Here is a 16319-nt window from a genome sequence, read left to right as displayed (position 1 = left end):
TCAGGGTCTACATCCTTCGGAGGACTCATTTGAAGGATGTTACATCAGCGCCGCGACGAAGGCTGTCCAAATTCGTAGGATCCTTCAAATTCGGCCCACAAATGCATCCTCCTTTTCCCTGAATTGGAAGGATGGGTGTGGTGGATCCTTTCGCGTCCTACCTATCCCATAATTCTTTTCGGCAGGACGAAGCGAGCGGTAGCGGAGTGGGGGAGGAGTATTATTTTCGATGTTTTTTTAAAAACGGGCTTTTCAAAAATATATATTTTCAGTGGTTTTCTAGTTAGGCATTTTGTTTTATTTGTACGTGTATATGTAAAAAAAAAAAAAAAAAAAAAAAAAAACGTTTACTTTCGTAAACTAGCTTCTTCCTTACTGCTTGTGTGAATATCCCCTTACACACAGCTTATTTGTTAGTGATTGAAGCAGTTTTTAACGCGTCTAAGGATGAAAGAGCAGACAGAAGTGTTTATAAAGCTCCGGGGAGAGAACGATGAGCTCTTCACCCGCGTCTTGCTTAGCGCTGTCACGGTTGCTAGGCGACAGGATATGAGCAACGGGTAAGGGAGGGAACTGAAAGAAGGGTAGGCTGTCCAAATTCACAAACACCGACTTGCGGTTTTTGCGGTCGTCGGAGGACCCCTCCTCCTTCAACCGGGTAGGAAGGATCCTAAGGAGGATTCAGACCCTGAATTTGGACACAGCTACTGTCAAGCAGAGTTCTGTTCCAACCCTAATTAAATACACCTGAACCATAGTAATTAAGATCTTCAGATTCTCCCAATCTCTTCTAAGAAAGTGTGTAAACACTTGCCACCATTGGGAGACCCAGAAACCTCAGCATATCCGAATATTGGAACTGTTGGAGTTTAGCACGTTAGGCCAACTATTCTCAACTATTCTGGTTTTGAGGCAAAATAGCAGCTTGAATGCTATCACTGGAGGCTGGAGTTTGCCTTATGGCTAAATAAATAAACACTATCCTCAATGAGCCACATGATTTAATGTACCATACAATTGCCTTAGATCAAGTAACTGATTGAAAATAAATAGGAATCTGTCAAATAAACCAGAGTGAGTCTTTTCATGCATTTTGGAAGAAGTATATGATGTTTTAGTGACTATGTTTCTATGCGAGGCTTGACTCCGACTATATGTCTGGTTTTGAGATCATCGTCCTGTTCTGCCAAATTCATATCTCCATTTGCCGGTGTTTGTATACAAATGCATGTGTGTCCCTTTTGTTATGTGATGGTGTCTTGTGGACATTAGGTACCTGGCACAGACTGGGCTTTTAGTGAAGAATAGTAATTTAGATCAAGGCAATCAGTCACGGCTACACATAACACACTTATGCACACACATCCACGTAACTGCCCTACAAAGGCAAAAAGTATTATGTAACAAAGAACTCGCTCGAGCCTGGAACTGTGAAAAATTACTTTTTTTATTTTTATTTTATCATTTTATTTGTCCAGCCAGATTAATTATAGGTAGGACACTGAAAATCTGGCAATTAGATGTTTTAGTAATGAAAATTTTAAAAAAATATATTGAGCTCTGTACTGTACTCTGCCTTTGTGTTGTCTGCAAAAAGGGAGAAAGGCAAAAGGCAGTAACTTGCACATTATATACAATATTTGGTTGCTGATCACCATTTACAAAATCATTATAGTAACACCTATATGAAAAAAATAGAGTGATCATGGGCTACAACATTGTATTAATTGTTTTTCTGACTGTAACAACCAGATAAAAAGTTAAACACAGGAGTGCATACCATTTTAAAACTAATTTATTTGTGATGTTTACTAATATTGAAGGATGCATGACTAATTGCTTTTACAACGAGTTGAATGAAAATGGCTTAAAAGGCGAACTTGTGAAGGGATGTGAATGGCAGCAAATAGGAATAATACGCTTGTAGATTAAACATCTCCATTCACTGGCAGGCTGGCACTGAGTGTATAGTTTGCATTATAAAAGAAAAAATATGTGAACATATGACATAAAAAAAAAATGTACAAGGTAAACATAGAGTACATCTATTTTAATGCGACCTCAATGCAGAGTACAACTGTGATAAATTTGACCATAATTAACTGTCACTGCATCCTGCGTGAGTCCTGGATGACCTACAGTATATACCTCCACATGCCATAAACGCAAGCATGCAGATCCAGCCATGATAGTTTGTTTGTGTGGTCGATTCCTATCACACAGTATCATCTGTTATGTTACACGAGAACATATGTGTATCAGCAGGACGTCATGGTGAAATCCTGAAAAACTCATGAAGTGTGCTGGTATTCTGAGCTTTACAGCCCAGCTGCTGCTCGCACTCCCTCAGACATGTGAAGCAGCACAGTCCCACTGAACTCCCACTGACCTGTGTGAGGGTCACACACGAGTACACGCACACACACATGCACATGCATACACACAGGTCACATTCCAATCTCATAGCAAATCATTATAAAGTCCTTTCATTGGCAGGTGGTATGATGCCTCCTCCAGCTCAGTCCGTCAGGCTCCCTCTGAATTTATCCAGTCTGGGTCTCCATTCTACTGCGTTATCAAACACAGAAGCTTCATACACAGTTAAACTTAAACTGAATTTTGATTATAACTCTGTATGATTATATGATTATAAAAAAAAAAAAAAAAAACTATTTATAAACAAACATACTCACAGTTTGAATAATATAGCCACAAAAAAATAAAATTAAATTAAATACAAAAACAAACTGAAAATGTGGTAGCGTGATGTGGTAGCTTACTAACCTTCTCTGTGTAAATTTCATATTAATATAAAAATTTAGCAATTTTGTGGTCTTGACAAATAAAAAAAAGCCTTAAAACTTTTTAAGAAAGTGTACTAATGAAACTAATTTTATTCATAATAAACATCATGCTAGATTCTGTAAATTTTAGTTTTATCATTATTATTATTATTATTCAATTTGTATTCTAATCTATTCTTCTAATTTCAGGTACCAAGTCAGAGCTCCTACTGGTGCTCCTCAAAAAAAAAAATAATAATAATAATAGTAATAATAATAGTAATATATAATATATAGGGCTGTGCGATTAATCAAAATCGAAATAAAATCGCAATTTGAGTGTGCACGATTTCTAAATCCCTTTATAGCATGATTTTCCGCAGCCCTGACCTCCCGCAGTATGTTATTTGAACCAATCAGAATGCAGCGCACCTAAGTGTAGCAAGAGAACAGAGCAGACTGGGTATATCCCTGACTCCAGGTTCACACACTCTGTCTGTGATGCACAGCCTTTTTTTTTCAAGACCATGTTAACGGAACAGAACGTTCTCACTGCACATGGTAAAAGATGAGAACAGAAAAGGTTATAAGGTGTGAAAAGATTTAATATATTGTGCTTGAGCACAGAGAGAGTTGTGAGTGCACAGGACAAAGGTTGAGCGGGATGAGACACTTTTTAAGGCAGTGTGTATCTTTTTTTTCTCTTTTTTTATTATAATTTTTTTGCCATATGTCTAGATTTTGTTTGACATATATATATTATATATATACATATATATTGGCTGAACAGTAAATAGGTGCTGAACTAAATCGTTTTGTTGTACAGCAGCTGTTTGATTTTCTGACACATTGATTTACTGTCAAATGATTTTATACAGTCTCTTGTTTCTGATGTTACTGAAAGCAATAAGCTTTCGGAGCTGCGGCCTAGTGCTGGGAGCATATGATTTGACACGTTGGGCTAGAGAGCTAATCTGGATGATGTGAGTTTCAAGCTTTGTGTCAACAAGAAATAAATTACTTACAATATATATATATATATATATATATATATATATATATATATATATATATATATATATATATATATATATATAATTAAAATGTTATGAAAAATGTACAAAGTGAATGCCGAAAGCACTCAAGACTTTAAGACTTCAGCTCACAATCGTAGCTCTTGTCTTCAATCATCTTTCTAATCAGGACCCAAGCTGAGATGAGAGCACCGCTAAGGTGAGAGGTCAACAGAGGGCAAAATATGTTCAGAAAGCTTTAAAAAGGTCTGAGATTCTTGACTAGTGTAACTGTTCAAGCAGACAGCTGAGTAGTTCAAAGTCTTATTCAGTCACAAAACAACTCCCTTCAGTAAACGTTTGAGTTAGGGTACAGCTCCTCTTGCCATGTTTTCACTGGATTTAAAGCCAGAAGTAGTTTCATACATTTTCAGACATCAAACATCAGCTCTCATCATCATCCGAAGCTCTGTAATGTATATGGAAGAGGTTTGCTATGTGTGTTTATACTTCACCTCAGTGTTGTTTTATGTCTGTAAACTGAGATTCCATCACAGTGTCTTCAATCATTTTGAGACCTGTTGCATTTTTCTATTAGCCATTTTCAAAAATGTAAATATTTAATATGTAATATTTTATGTATAAAGTAACCTTCAGTAGCAGGCACAAATGGTGTCTGCACTGTAGTGCATTAATGTGTTTTAACAGGGATGTCAGGATATCAGAATAGCTTGACACACTCTGTCACACAATTCAAACTGTTGCTTTAATGTATGAGTCTTTTTTTCATCATTTCGGTCACTGCATTAATGGAAATACTCTATAATGTATATCATTTCTAAAAGATGGAAATTGACCTACACATAAAAGTACTGCGGTGGTGCCATGGTACAGTGATGGCATCCCATGACAGTACCTTTCATATGTTGTATACCTTGGTACTTGGAAAGATTACCATACTCATGCAGCTCGATCCTTATACATTATTTCAAGAATACCATGGTATTAGCATGCCCAATGAAAATGATTTATCTATGGTACTTTTTTGGTAACTTTTTCTTAATAGGACCATGACGTAAAAACATTACACATGCTGAAACAGAACAAACTGCACTGAAAAGACAACTAAGCGTTCGTTTCTGGCTGCTTCAGACCTGGATTTGATTACAGAAAGGATGTCCCAACTCCTCCTGAAGTAGCTGTCATATGGGAGCAGCAGATAGGGTATTTACTGTGAAACTGCAAACCCCTTCCGTATTTTGCAATGTTCACAGAGGAAATCTTGGTTTTCTGTCACTCTAAAAAAATTCTGGGTTAAACACAAACGTTTCTGGGTTATTTGGCATCCCAGCGCCGGGTAGATTTTGGACAGAACTAGAGTAGTGCAACGATTCACTCGTTTTCTCGATGCATCGATTACAAACCCTGATGATGGATATGCATCGATCGTGAAATGCCGACCTCGGACAGTAATTGATTTAAAACATTTTTATGATTCTTCATTACATCATAACATCCCTACACCTGACAAATAACTAGAAACTACTCTTTTAACCACAGTTCAAGAGCTATAGTTCCAACCACACAAATTTGCGATGCTGTTTGTGAATGTTTGTTGGAACTATGAGAAACAATGAAACGTTGAACTATGCTGCTAACCATGGCACTTGTGATCATATTCGGCAATGATGCTTTTGGGAAACAAACAAACCCCAAGTTCGGAGATATGTTGATATGTTGTCCCTCAAATCCAGTGGACATTAGTTAATATATATTATGTTTAATTTTCAATAATGAAGCAAGGTTATGATCTATGACGAGTACCTGTAGATGCACAGATTATCACATTGTGCTATATTGAGGTTCTATGTCATATCATCGTTTTTTTTTTTTTTTTTTTAAGATACAAATGTGAATATTTCATTAGTTTAACATATGACAGCAAGTTTAAAAACATTACAATCTGCTCAACAAACTGTCCATCTGACCCTCACAGCTTAGATTTTATCCATGATACAATAACATGGCGTGTACCGTGACTAAAGCCTATAATCCAGCGTAAACCAAGAACATATTGTATTTGTTCATTTCTGTGTGCTGTTGATCAGGATTCCTGCCCATTTCACTGTCCAGAGGAAAAGGCCTGAAGAATCTGGACCCCAGTTTGTTCCAGACACCTGTTCTATGGTTATGTTGAAATTATTGTGGGAGTTATGGCTACGTGGTTAACCACAGAGAGCTGTGACTGTGGTGCACCGAGAACAGCATGAGTCATGTTGTCTTTGTGTATACAGGCAAATACTGACGTCCATAAATGGATTTTTCTTTCTCTTTATCATAATAATGCATTCCCTTTAAAAAAATAAATGGGGTGGAATTCATTTTCCTGCCATGTGCCCACGCAGTTATGTAAACATGCCATGTTTAAGACATTGTAATGTCAACAGGCTGTCTAGTAAACCCCACAAAGGGTGATGTCTAACAAGACACATCAAACCAAATCATGTCTAGTAGGGACTTATAAAATGGCAAAGTGGAATTGCTATGCAATTTAAACACATTATTGATATTAAGGTGCTCTTAGTATTACATTTTTATTTTTTTATTTTCCTAGTCGATATGAAGGATCTCACAAAAATCTGTATGTTTGAAGAAGACTAACAATAAGTGATATGTTTTGGAGCAGTGAACACTCACTCTATGGAGTCAAAACAAGGCCAAATGGTGCATTGAGGATGGGACAGGAAAAGGACAAATACCACTGTTATCTGACTCTTTCCTCTTTATTAGACATGTTCTTAAAGTCTAGGCTTAAAGAATTTATAGACTAAGGGTTTATACATGCTGTCACATACTGTCACCACTCTTTCAAAAAAAAAAAGAAGTGCTGATTGTACTGATGGTGCACTTGCACTGTTGATTTAATTGCATTTAATATAAGCTTAAACTATAATACATTTGCATTGTCTTTATACGGTATACTAAAGTGTCTTTATCTACTTCAGAGTCTCTCTATAGCAATGCAGTATAAAAATGAACAATCATTACGTCATTATTTACAGCATGTGTTAAAATCTAGTTATTAATAGACTCAGAGACTTTGATTATATGTGATTTGGGCATAGTTGTTGAATGATCATCGCAAATGAATGCAGATAGTAGAGCCTCTGTCTCTTATTTAAGGAGGCTCAAAATCTCTTTTTGAATGAATGAGGCCTATTGAACACTCAGCTTCCTTCTACATGACAACACATTTCCTTTGAAATATGTACCATAAATACCAACAAATATATAATAATTCTACATAATATGCTCCAGGACATAATATGCTTTCACATTAGAGCTGAGTCTGGTTTGTATAGTTGGTTGTACAGTATGTGTAAAAAGACTTAAAGATGAAGTGGCAGGTGGGTGGGTTTGGTCTAAGCTTGAACCAAGTATAAAATGTGCATCATTTCTCTGCACTGTTATCTATGAGTGTAGTGTGTAGTTTCATTTTTATGTTAGCGGTCAGTGATGTCTGGGACATTTTTGGCCTTTGTGGTAACAGATCTGTGTCTGTGTTTTTGTCTGGTATGTATGTATTTGTCTGGTATTGTTAGTTTTTGTTTTGTTTTTTTTCTAAGAGACAGATCTCTGACCTTCCTGTGAGGGCTGAACAGACTGCACTCTGACCAAATGCTTTCTGTCATGAGGGCTTTTGAAAAGCTATTTATTGTTTACTTTAGATCACTCTTTCAACTTTCCCATGTGTGAGAAAAATACTTCTGAATCAATTTCAAACTTTCAATTTGCAAAAGGGATTCTTTTATTTATTTTATTTTTTTGCTTGTTTGTTCAGGCTTTAGTTTTTATTCATTTGAATAATATTTCACAATTTTACCTTTTTTTACATTAAAGTTATAGAGTATTTTGATTTTACCTTTGTGCTGTAGATATTCTTATTCCAAAAAGTAATATTATAAGTTATATTACACCCCCAATCTTCCATTAATTCATCATTTATGGACCCTCATTTGATTTGTATAACTATTTTCGGTAACACTTTAGAATAAGGTTCCATTAGTTAATGTTAGTTAACTACTTTCGTTAACATGAACTAAGCAAGAACAATCCTTCTACAGCATTTATAAGCCTTAGTTCATGTTAATTTCAACATTTACTAATGCATTATTTAAATCAAAAGTTGTGCTTGTTAACATTAGTTAATGCACTGTGAATTACCATGAACTAACAATGAATAACTGTATTTTCATTAACTAACATTAACGAAGGTGAATAAATACAGTAATAAATGTATTATTCATTGTTTGTTCATGTTAATTAATACATTAACTAACATTAACTAATGGAACCTTATTCTAAAGTGTTACCCCTATTTTCTTCTGTTCATCACAAATTAAGTTCTATTTGTTCATTTGTTTTTTATTTTATTTTTATTTGTTTGTTTTTTTTTCGTCACATGATGTAAGCCAGTAGGGATCCTTCAAAATATCTTCTTCTGCGCTCCACTGAGGAACAACATACAGGATTAGAAAGTCATGAGCGGGAATACATGATGATAGTAGTTTCATTTTTGGGTGAACGATGACCTTTTAGATAAAACAAAAGAAACAAAAGAAGCTTTTATTTTTATAGGAGAACAGGATTGGGAAAGGACATCAAGTCCGGGCTCAAACTCGGGACACCTAAGGTGCTGTTTCATCATATGCCAGAGAGCAGCCCACAAGGTTATGGCTCCAACACATGATCCAACCCGTTAACTGCAGTACATAATGACAAGAACATGTATTTTCTCCAATATTAAACCACAGTTTAGAAATAAAATCCTCATATCTGTGTGAAACTGTAGTACGATCATTACAAGACCGGATGAAAGGACACTGAGCTGCCGTAGGCAAGCTTTTTCTGGTATAACTCAGCGTTGTTACTCATTACCCTTTGTCCTCCAGTGGTTTGATTTGGAAAACATCCTACCTCCGTGCACAAAAACACACTCCTCAGTGCAAATGCTAATCAGGTGATCGTTGTCTCAGACTTGTAAGGAAATGTTTTTCCAGGTAGCAGTGGAAAAGGTCTTTTTTGTGTGTGTGGGGTGGAACAGGACAGAACACAATAGTCCTCTCATCATCTGCTGTAATCAAAAACTATTTAGCAATAAACAAAAACTGGCCAGTCTTGCACTCATTGTTTAAATTGGCATGACTTTTGTGCTCCTGTTTAGTTCTCAATCTTTCCCACCTTCTGAAAAACAATGCTTCCCTGTGGAGTCACTAGAGTCAAGATCATTAATAGCAGTACACCTACTTCTGCCATTTAATATTTGATATTAGGCTGAGTTGTTACTCTATCCTCTTAAGAATTTAGCTTTTTGATAAATATTCAATATTTCAATGTTTAATTTGATTCTAAATCTGGGTTCTGCAGAATGGATATTTTAAAAGAAGGACATGCAGCTTTATTTTTGCTTCTGTTAGAGGACCATGAATCTGCTTGTGGTCTCTTTTAAAAGAATTCTTTGTGACTCAATGTGGCCTTTGTCTGTTGGTTGCCCAGCATCTCATATCAGACGAACAAGACAGAATGTCTCTGAATCACTTTGTCGCACAGCAAGAAAAACAGCAGACAGTTTTGTCTTGGCCTTATATGTTTCATGGACACTCAGGGCTGTTTCAGCAGTCTATTGGATCAGTGTGTAGGTGTGAGCAGATGTGCTGCCGTCATAGAATGAGACCCTCCGATAAATAAGGTTCTCCACCACAAAAAATCAATAAATAAATAACTCATGTATCCATTAGCTCAGTAATGTTCATTTGCAGACTCCCTAAACTGAATTCCTGTGGTTAAAGCATGTCACAAGTTAAGTTTACTTTTCTTTACGGTCAAATATTTTAGTTGGTTCTTAGTTGTCCAGCTAAGTCATTGTTTAAAGGGTATATTTAAAGACTTTCTGATTCACAGTTGGGTGTTTGTTCAGTTATGGGCTTCAGATCTCACATTATTAGGGTTTATTGTGTGATAAAAATTACATTTGATAGTTTTAACAGAATGGTTGCCTGCTAAAGTCTTTTGTTAAGCTTATTTCATAACATTAACATTATATGTGTACTAAATATACACTAAATTAGTAAAAAAAAAAAATAATAATAAATAAAAAAAATGGGGCAAGGCTGAGAAGTATCAAAAGTAAAGGGTGAAGGCATGGTAAAAGCTTTAATGTGATCTTCCCATAACACAAAGGGCCCTATTTTAACGATCTGAAACGCAAGTGTCAAAGCGCGAAGCGCAAGTAACTTTGTGGGCGGGTTTCGGCGCTGTTGCTATTTTCCCGGCGGGATAAATGGCTCTTGCGCCCGGCGCAAATCTAAAATGGGTTGGTCTGAAGTAGCTTCATTATTCATAGGTGTGGTTTGGGCGTAACGTGAAATAAACCAATCAGAGCGTCATCCAACATTCCCTTTAAAAGCAGGTGCGCAAGTTCCATTATGGATTGCTATTATTATGGCGTATTTACAAGGCGCACGCCAGGAGCGGTTCACAGCCGAGGAGACTGATGTTCTTGTAAGAGCAGTGAAAGACAGAGAAGTTGTGTTGTATGGGGATGGGAGAAACCCACCCAAAATTGCGTCGGTTAAACAGGCGTGGGAGGAAATAGCCACAATTGTTTCATCGATTTTTTTCCTGGTTCTTGACGGACAAACATATTTGTCAGATGTCCTTACTTAGCCTATATGTCTTGCCACTATTGGGCAAACAGGTCTGATCCTTAATTACTACAATTAGCCTGAATAATTTGTAAGCTAGATTTATGCCTATTTTTTCACATCTTCGTGGCACACCACAATGATTTCCGTCATCTCATGTGTTAATATTTTTTTTAGTGTAACAGTTTATGATTTGCAAAAATAACTGTTGCATCTGTGTAGATTACATGAGCAAAGTGTATGCGCGTTGTGCACGCTATACATTATGGTCAAGCATGCGCCCTTAAAATAGCATAATGAACAACGCGCAACGCGCCACTGACTTTAGACTAGGTTTTTTCTGGTCAGTGGCGCAATTGTTTAATGGAACAGCAAAATAGCACCAGGGATTGTTTGCGCCGGAACACGCCTCCTTTTTTGCGCTGAACCGCCCAGGGAGCGCAAGTTCATTCACTAGTTTAGCGACGTGCTTCTGTGGAGGGAAAAGCGAGCTTTGCGCGGGTGCAAAATAGGAATGACACATGCGTCGGTGTACAAAGTCAATTGCGCTGGGTGCAAGATAGGGCCCAAAATCTGTCTGTTTTAATAAAAACAAACCATCAACCACCTATTTTCTTCCAAAATAAAAATGAATGATAAGTGGTTGATGATTTTTGTATGTTCTTGTTTTAGTAAGTTAAACACTCTCTTAGTCATGAGAGTGTCTGGGACATGATGGGAATCCATATCAAGATGCCTTATCAGAAAAAAGACGTCACAACTTTGCAGCTTTCTTTTCTGTTATTTATAATTCTAAACATGCTATAAATTTAATGTACTTTGTTGTTTCCTATGGCATTACATATGTTGGCGCAGAATAAGAACATAACCCAACAATCTCAACATGTGCCATCTTACCATGTCTTTTCCTCTCTCTCTTTCTCAGGGAGTGAAGAAGAGCGGTGGAGCATGTGGGGGCAGAGACTGCAGCGGCGGGTGTCAGTGTTATCCTGAGAAGGGTGCGAGGGTAAGTCTGTTTCAGCCTGCGAACCCAAACCAGCATCTTTATCAATCCAGTTCTACTGTGTTGGATTTGAATTCATCACCACTGGAATATGCACAATGCAAAATGCAGAATCTGTCAAGAAATATACCACTTTGCATTCTAATCTGAGAGACAAAATCATGCAATGGCTAACTGATCATTTATATTGGTATTTGAAAATCCAAACAGATTTTTAAATCAAGAATACAAAATGAAACCTCATTTCAAAATGCAAGCATATTGAACTCGAAACATCATTAGTTTGTTGAACACATAGTGAATTTACTGTGTTGGTTACAGTTGGTATTTTGGCCTAAAGCACACTCCAAAAAGTTGCATGTCTTCATTTTAGCATTTCAGATTTTTTTTTACAGTACAAACCAAATCCAAATTGAATTGTAGGTGTCTGACAGTGTATCAGGCTGTACAAGACACCTTGTCTGTTTGTTCACCATATCTGTGACCTGTCGTCATCTGTGGTGAAAGTAAAGCTCCTTAGAGAGGGTTGAGGGAGAGAGGAAATACATTCCTTAGCAAACATCAGGATATGAAGGTCCTTGTGAGCATGACTTGAGATGTCAGTTCAGTTGACTTTTATTTCCTGCACTTTCAGGAAAAGGGGTTTGATTGTTCTGTTGAGTCACAATAAGTGCCATGGCTGCTGAAGGTAAAGGGCACACATTTTTACTTTTGTTAAACATAAGGGAAGAGACTGAAACAGTGGTGGTTTCTCCATTAGGGCGATTGTTAAAAACTATTAAAAACTATTTTTCACTTTAACAACAAGGAAAAAATTAAAAACTACTTTAATATCTTTATCAAATGTGAAAAAAAAAAAAAAAAAAACAGAGAGACGGGGACAGCTATGCAAATTCAGTTGTCATCTGAACTTGATCAACATCACAGCAAATGTTACCTCAGCGTAGATTCATTCGATCGTGTCACTGAAAGAAATACCATTAATTTGTTGTAGCAATAAGGATAAATGGGCAATCAAAGAATTAGGACAACCAAGACCAAATTTAAACATCAAACAAGTATCTACAAAGGGCGGGAAGCCGTATAATCGAGTATTTTCGAGGAAGTGAGCAGAGAAAAAGGCTAATAGGCTGCGAAGTAGCTGACGCTTTATTCTGCTAATTTACAGCTGCATTTTGTTCCATCGCGAGAGCGTGACGGACATTGCATGGACAACTACAGGTGTCACCGAAATGCATCATCTTTCGGAGAAGGTGAAAAAACACGAAAGAGCAAAGATGCATATGGATAGTTGGGAGCAGTGTAATATAAGTGAGTAATTTAAGTAAGCAGTGTAATGTAAGTGAGGAATGTGATATAAATGAGCAGTAATATAAGTGAGTTGTGTAAACAGTGATTTATGTGACTTCAATTATTTCTTATTAAGCTGAAATCAAAGTAAAACGTTTTTTTTTGGAAAACCACGTCCTGGCATCAGTCTTCATTTGCTGCTGCTGTTAACATGCATATAAAAACATAAGGAGAGCAAGAGATTGATTCCTAATGTCAGTTTATTTTTAATTAATACTATAGTAGTGCAGTTCCCTTTACATCTTTAACTAGCTGTTAATTTATCAATTGAATGGGTGAACTATCCTCATCAATCGAACAAACATGTGCCCCCCCTGAGAGATCTGGCATGAGCCACCACTGGACTGAAAAGGGAAGGAATCACAGACAAACTCTTCCTGTTTATATTTTTATGACACACTTGAAAAGTCATATTTCCGTTCAGTTTTACATTCTGGTCACACTTTATTCTAATGTCCAATTCTCTGTATCAACAAACTTTTAACTACGAGTTTTGCCTCAATATACTCATTATTTGTTGCTTATTAATAGTTGTTCAATTGTTGCTAAATTTAGCAATTGGCTAGGATTAGGCATGTAGAATATGGTCATGCAGAATATGTGCTTTATAAGTACTAATAAACCCCCAGTATGTTAATAATAGCCATGCTAATAAGCAAATAATTAATAGGGAGAACTGGTCCCTTTACTAAAGCATTACCGACATTCTGTTATAAATAAGTTAGCTTTTCACTGTTGATTTATAGTTTTAATGCACAACAGGATTTGCATCGTTATACCTTCACAAAGTGATTTTTTTTTTTATATTTGCCATATAAAGGGACTAAATATAAAGCAAACTTGTTTTTGGTCAGTAGCCTAAACAAAGATTGATTGTCCTGTAACAGCAGCAATTACAAGGCATTTTTAATAACATGTACATTAATTGTTTATTTTGTATTTGCCTACATTATATATTTTAACAGTGTTATTATTAACCAGTCATTATTGCCTCATTGCTTTTTTATATGATGCATAAAAATAAAAATAATTTAAGTCATTTTAAAGGCTATTGATGGCTTTGGTCTGTTTTTATAGCAACAACAACAACAACAACAAAAGATTACAGTATATTAATACTTCTTTGTAAATTATTATTTGAAGTAACAAAACCATGGTTAATTTGCAGTTGCCATGGCTACAAGAACTATGATTTGTGGTGTTATTGTTAAAACCATGGGTAATTTTCGTAAGGGAAACTAAAAAAAAAAAAAATACTTTCACAGGAATGTGCCTGAAAGTGATAAATGGGCCACATTTTACCTAAATGAATTATAATGTAATTTAATATATATTAAAAATGTATGAGGTGTGAATTGTAGCTGACACCTAAATGAACACATTACAATTGTTTTGTGACTGCAAGTCTTTCTCCTCAAATTCTACTGAGCTTCAAATTTGCGTTTGAGGCCATGTGAAAAATTAGCATAATTTACATATGATTTACAGTTTATTTGAATAAATATTAAACATTATGTTCAATTGTGCATTATAGTTGACACCTAGATGAACGATTACAGTTGTTTTTATGATTGTAAGTCATTCTCCCTCAAATGCTACTGACTTTAGAAAAGTGTATACTAATATAGCATGTAACTTTAGAGACGGTCCCTAAATTTGAGACTCTCGAAAGTCCAACGTCAAGCCAATTTTATGCCTGTTTTTTATTTGTTTTATTTTTTTAACTTTCCTTAGTTTTCCTTTCTCTGCGCCAGATTGCTGATGTCCTTTACCCGGGCATAGATGTCCATCCATCAATTATGAACATTCAGCTGCAAACATGAGGTGCAAGCGCGGATGGGAGAATGGTGCATGTTTTTTTTTTTTTTTTTGAGGAACTGGGAAGGTGCCCCCTCTGGGAGTTGGTGCCCTATGCAGACTGTGTACTCTGCGTATAGGGAGCGGCGGTAATGTGTTCATGGATGATGTTTATAGGGAAAAACAGCCTCACAGATGTCTGGACATAGTTCATGTCTCTGACTAGGTCTCTTGTGACCCTCCTCTGCCTGGCCTTGAGATGTAAGGCCAGTGGGGAAAATGTGACACTAATTTGTTTTTTATATATATTTATATATATAATTGTTTTTTTTGTTTGTTTTTTTGGCCAGAGAAACTGTGGATATTTTAAATGATTATGTCTTAAATGAATTAAGACTATGTTTTTATTGGATTAACTACTACATCTGCAATATACTGATGATTTAGATTTATGCACAGTGGTACTTTTATCAGTAAAAAAATGATCAAATGAATCTTGAAGGATCAAGCAGTGGTTCACAGTAAGCACATTTTCTTGTCTAACAAATGTTATGAATGTAACTGCCCTGGCACTGTGCAGCTTAGCTGAGAATAATAGTTTTAAAAGATGCCACGGACCTGAAGTGTCCTGTCAGGCAGAATAACCCAAATCAATACCCTTTCTGAAGTGAGTTGTGACTTGATGAGAGGAAATGTTTAATACACTTGACTTTAGTGAACTCGAGCTACAGAAGGATAGTAAATGAACTCTAACCCTATTTTGAGTAAGTGACCCACATACAGAATTTATGGCTGTATTTTAGCAGGAAGTATAACAGAATGTTTATCATCAGATAATTGCTTGGCTCTCATAATAGTTTATCTTGGTGGGAAAGAGGCACAGTTCCTCTTGCCTGTCTTTTTTGGGTGCTGGGTAAAAAATGTATTCTCTATAAATGGATCAATGTTTGGCATCCTGCTTCTCCTTTCATAGACTTCCATGTGTTTGTGTGAGAGAGAGGATGCAGTAGGGCTCCTGAATCCCTAGTGTCTGTCTCACTACAAGCTTCTGTTTACTTGTTTGCTGTCGGTGTCTACTGCATCACACACACACACCATAGTTTAGTGGTGTCCAGTCCCGCTCCTCTAGGGACACTGTCCGGCAAGGACAACTCTGCAAGACAGTGGCCCTTCAGAACCGAGTTTGGACACCCTTGCCCAAGTCCATGCCTTTACTCTCACTACAGTTAAAATGGATTAATATTGAAGACTACAGATTCATTCAGGCAGCAAAAAGCAAAGCAGATTTGTTTTATTATTATTATTTGTTTCCTCTTTCAGACAGACCTCTCTAGTCCATAATAATTCTGATGAATTCCATCTTCATTTCATCATGCATCCATAATGAAAGATACTCTTCTTCTCTTTTTATTCAGCTCAAAGCATGTTTTTCCCCTTTAAATATCACCATCTTCCACTTTGCCTGTTCCCTTTCCATATTCAGCTGTAGAGTCTTGGAGTCATTTTAGATTTAAAGAGCGTACAAACAAAAGAAGCACTGTAGGCAGAAAGAAGCACAAGATGCAACTGGGCACAGATCTTCTTCTTCTTTTTTTTTTTTTTTTTTTTTGAGTGAGTGCTGTTTGTGTAATCTAAACAGCTGTAATTATTCTCATTGATAAAGAAAGAA

At 36.3% G+C, this 16319-nt stretch overlaps 1 protein-coding gene across 2 annotated transcripts in view; it reads left to right on the top strand.

Moving 5' to 3' along the window:
* The window catches only part of LOC113053638 (collagen alpha-2(IV) chain-like), an 83442-nt gene that overhangs the window by 19399 nt on the left and 47724 nt on the right, over nucleotides 1–16319 (top strand). For both annotated transcript variants that reach the window (XM_026218811.1, XM_026218812.1), the window contains exon 4: nucleotides 11426–11506. In XM_026218811.1, the coding sequence (XP_026074596.1) occupies nucleotides 11426–11506 (81 nt within the window). The remainder of the gene's footprint in view (nucleotides 1–11425; nucleotides 11507–16319) is intronic.

The sequence above is a fragment of the Carassius auratus genome, chromosome 34, assembly GCF_003368295.1.
Source record: "Carassius auratus strain Wakin chromosome 34, ASM336829v1, whole genome shotgun sequence".
NCBI classification, from domain to species: Eukaryota; Metazoa; Chordata; class Actinopteri; order Cypriniformes; family Cyprinidae; genus Carassius; species Carassius auratus.
Note: the sequence above shows the minus strand (reverse complement) of the source record. Positions and strands in the feature narration are given on the sequence as shown.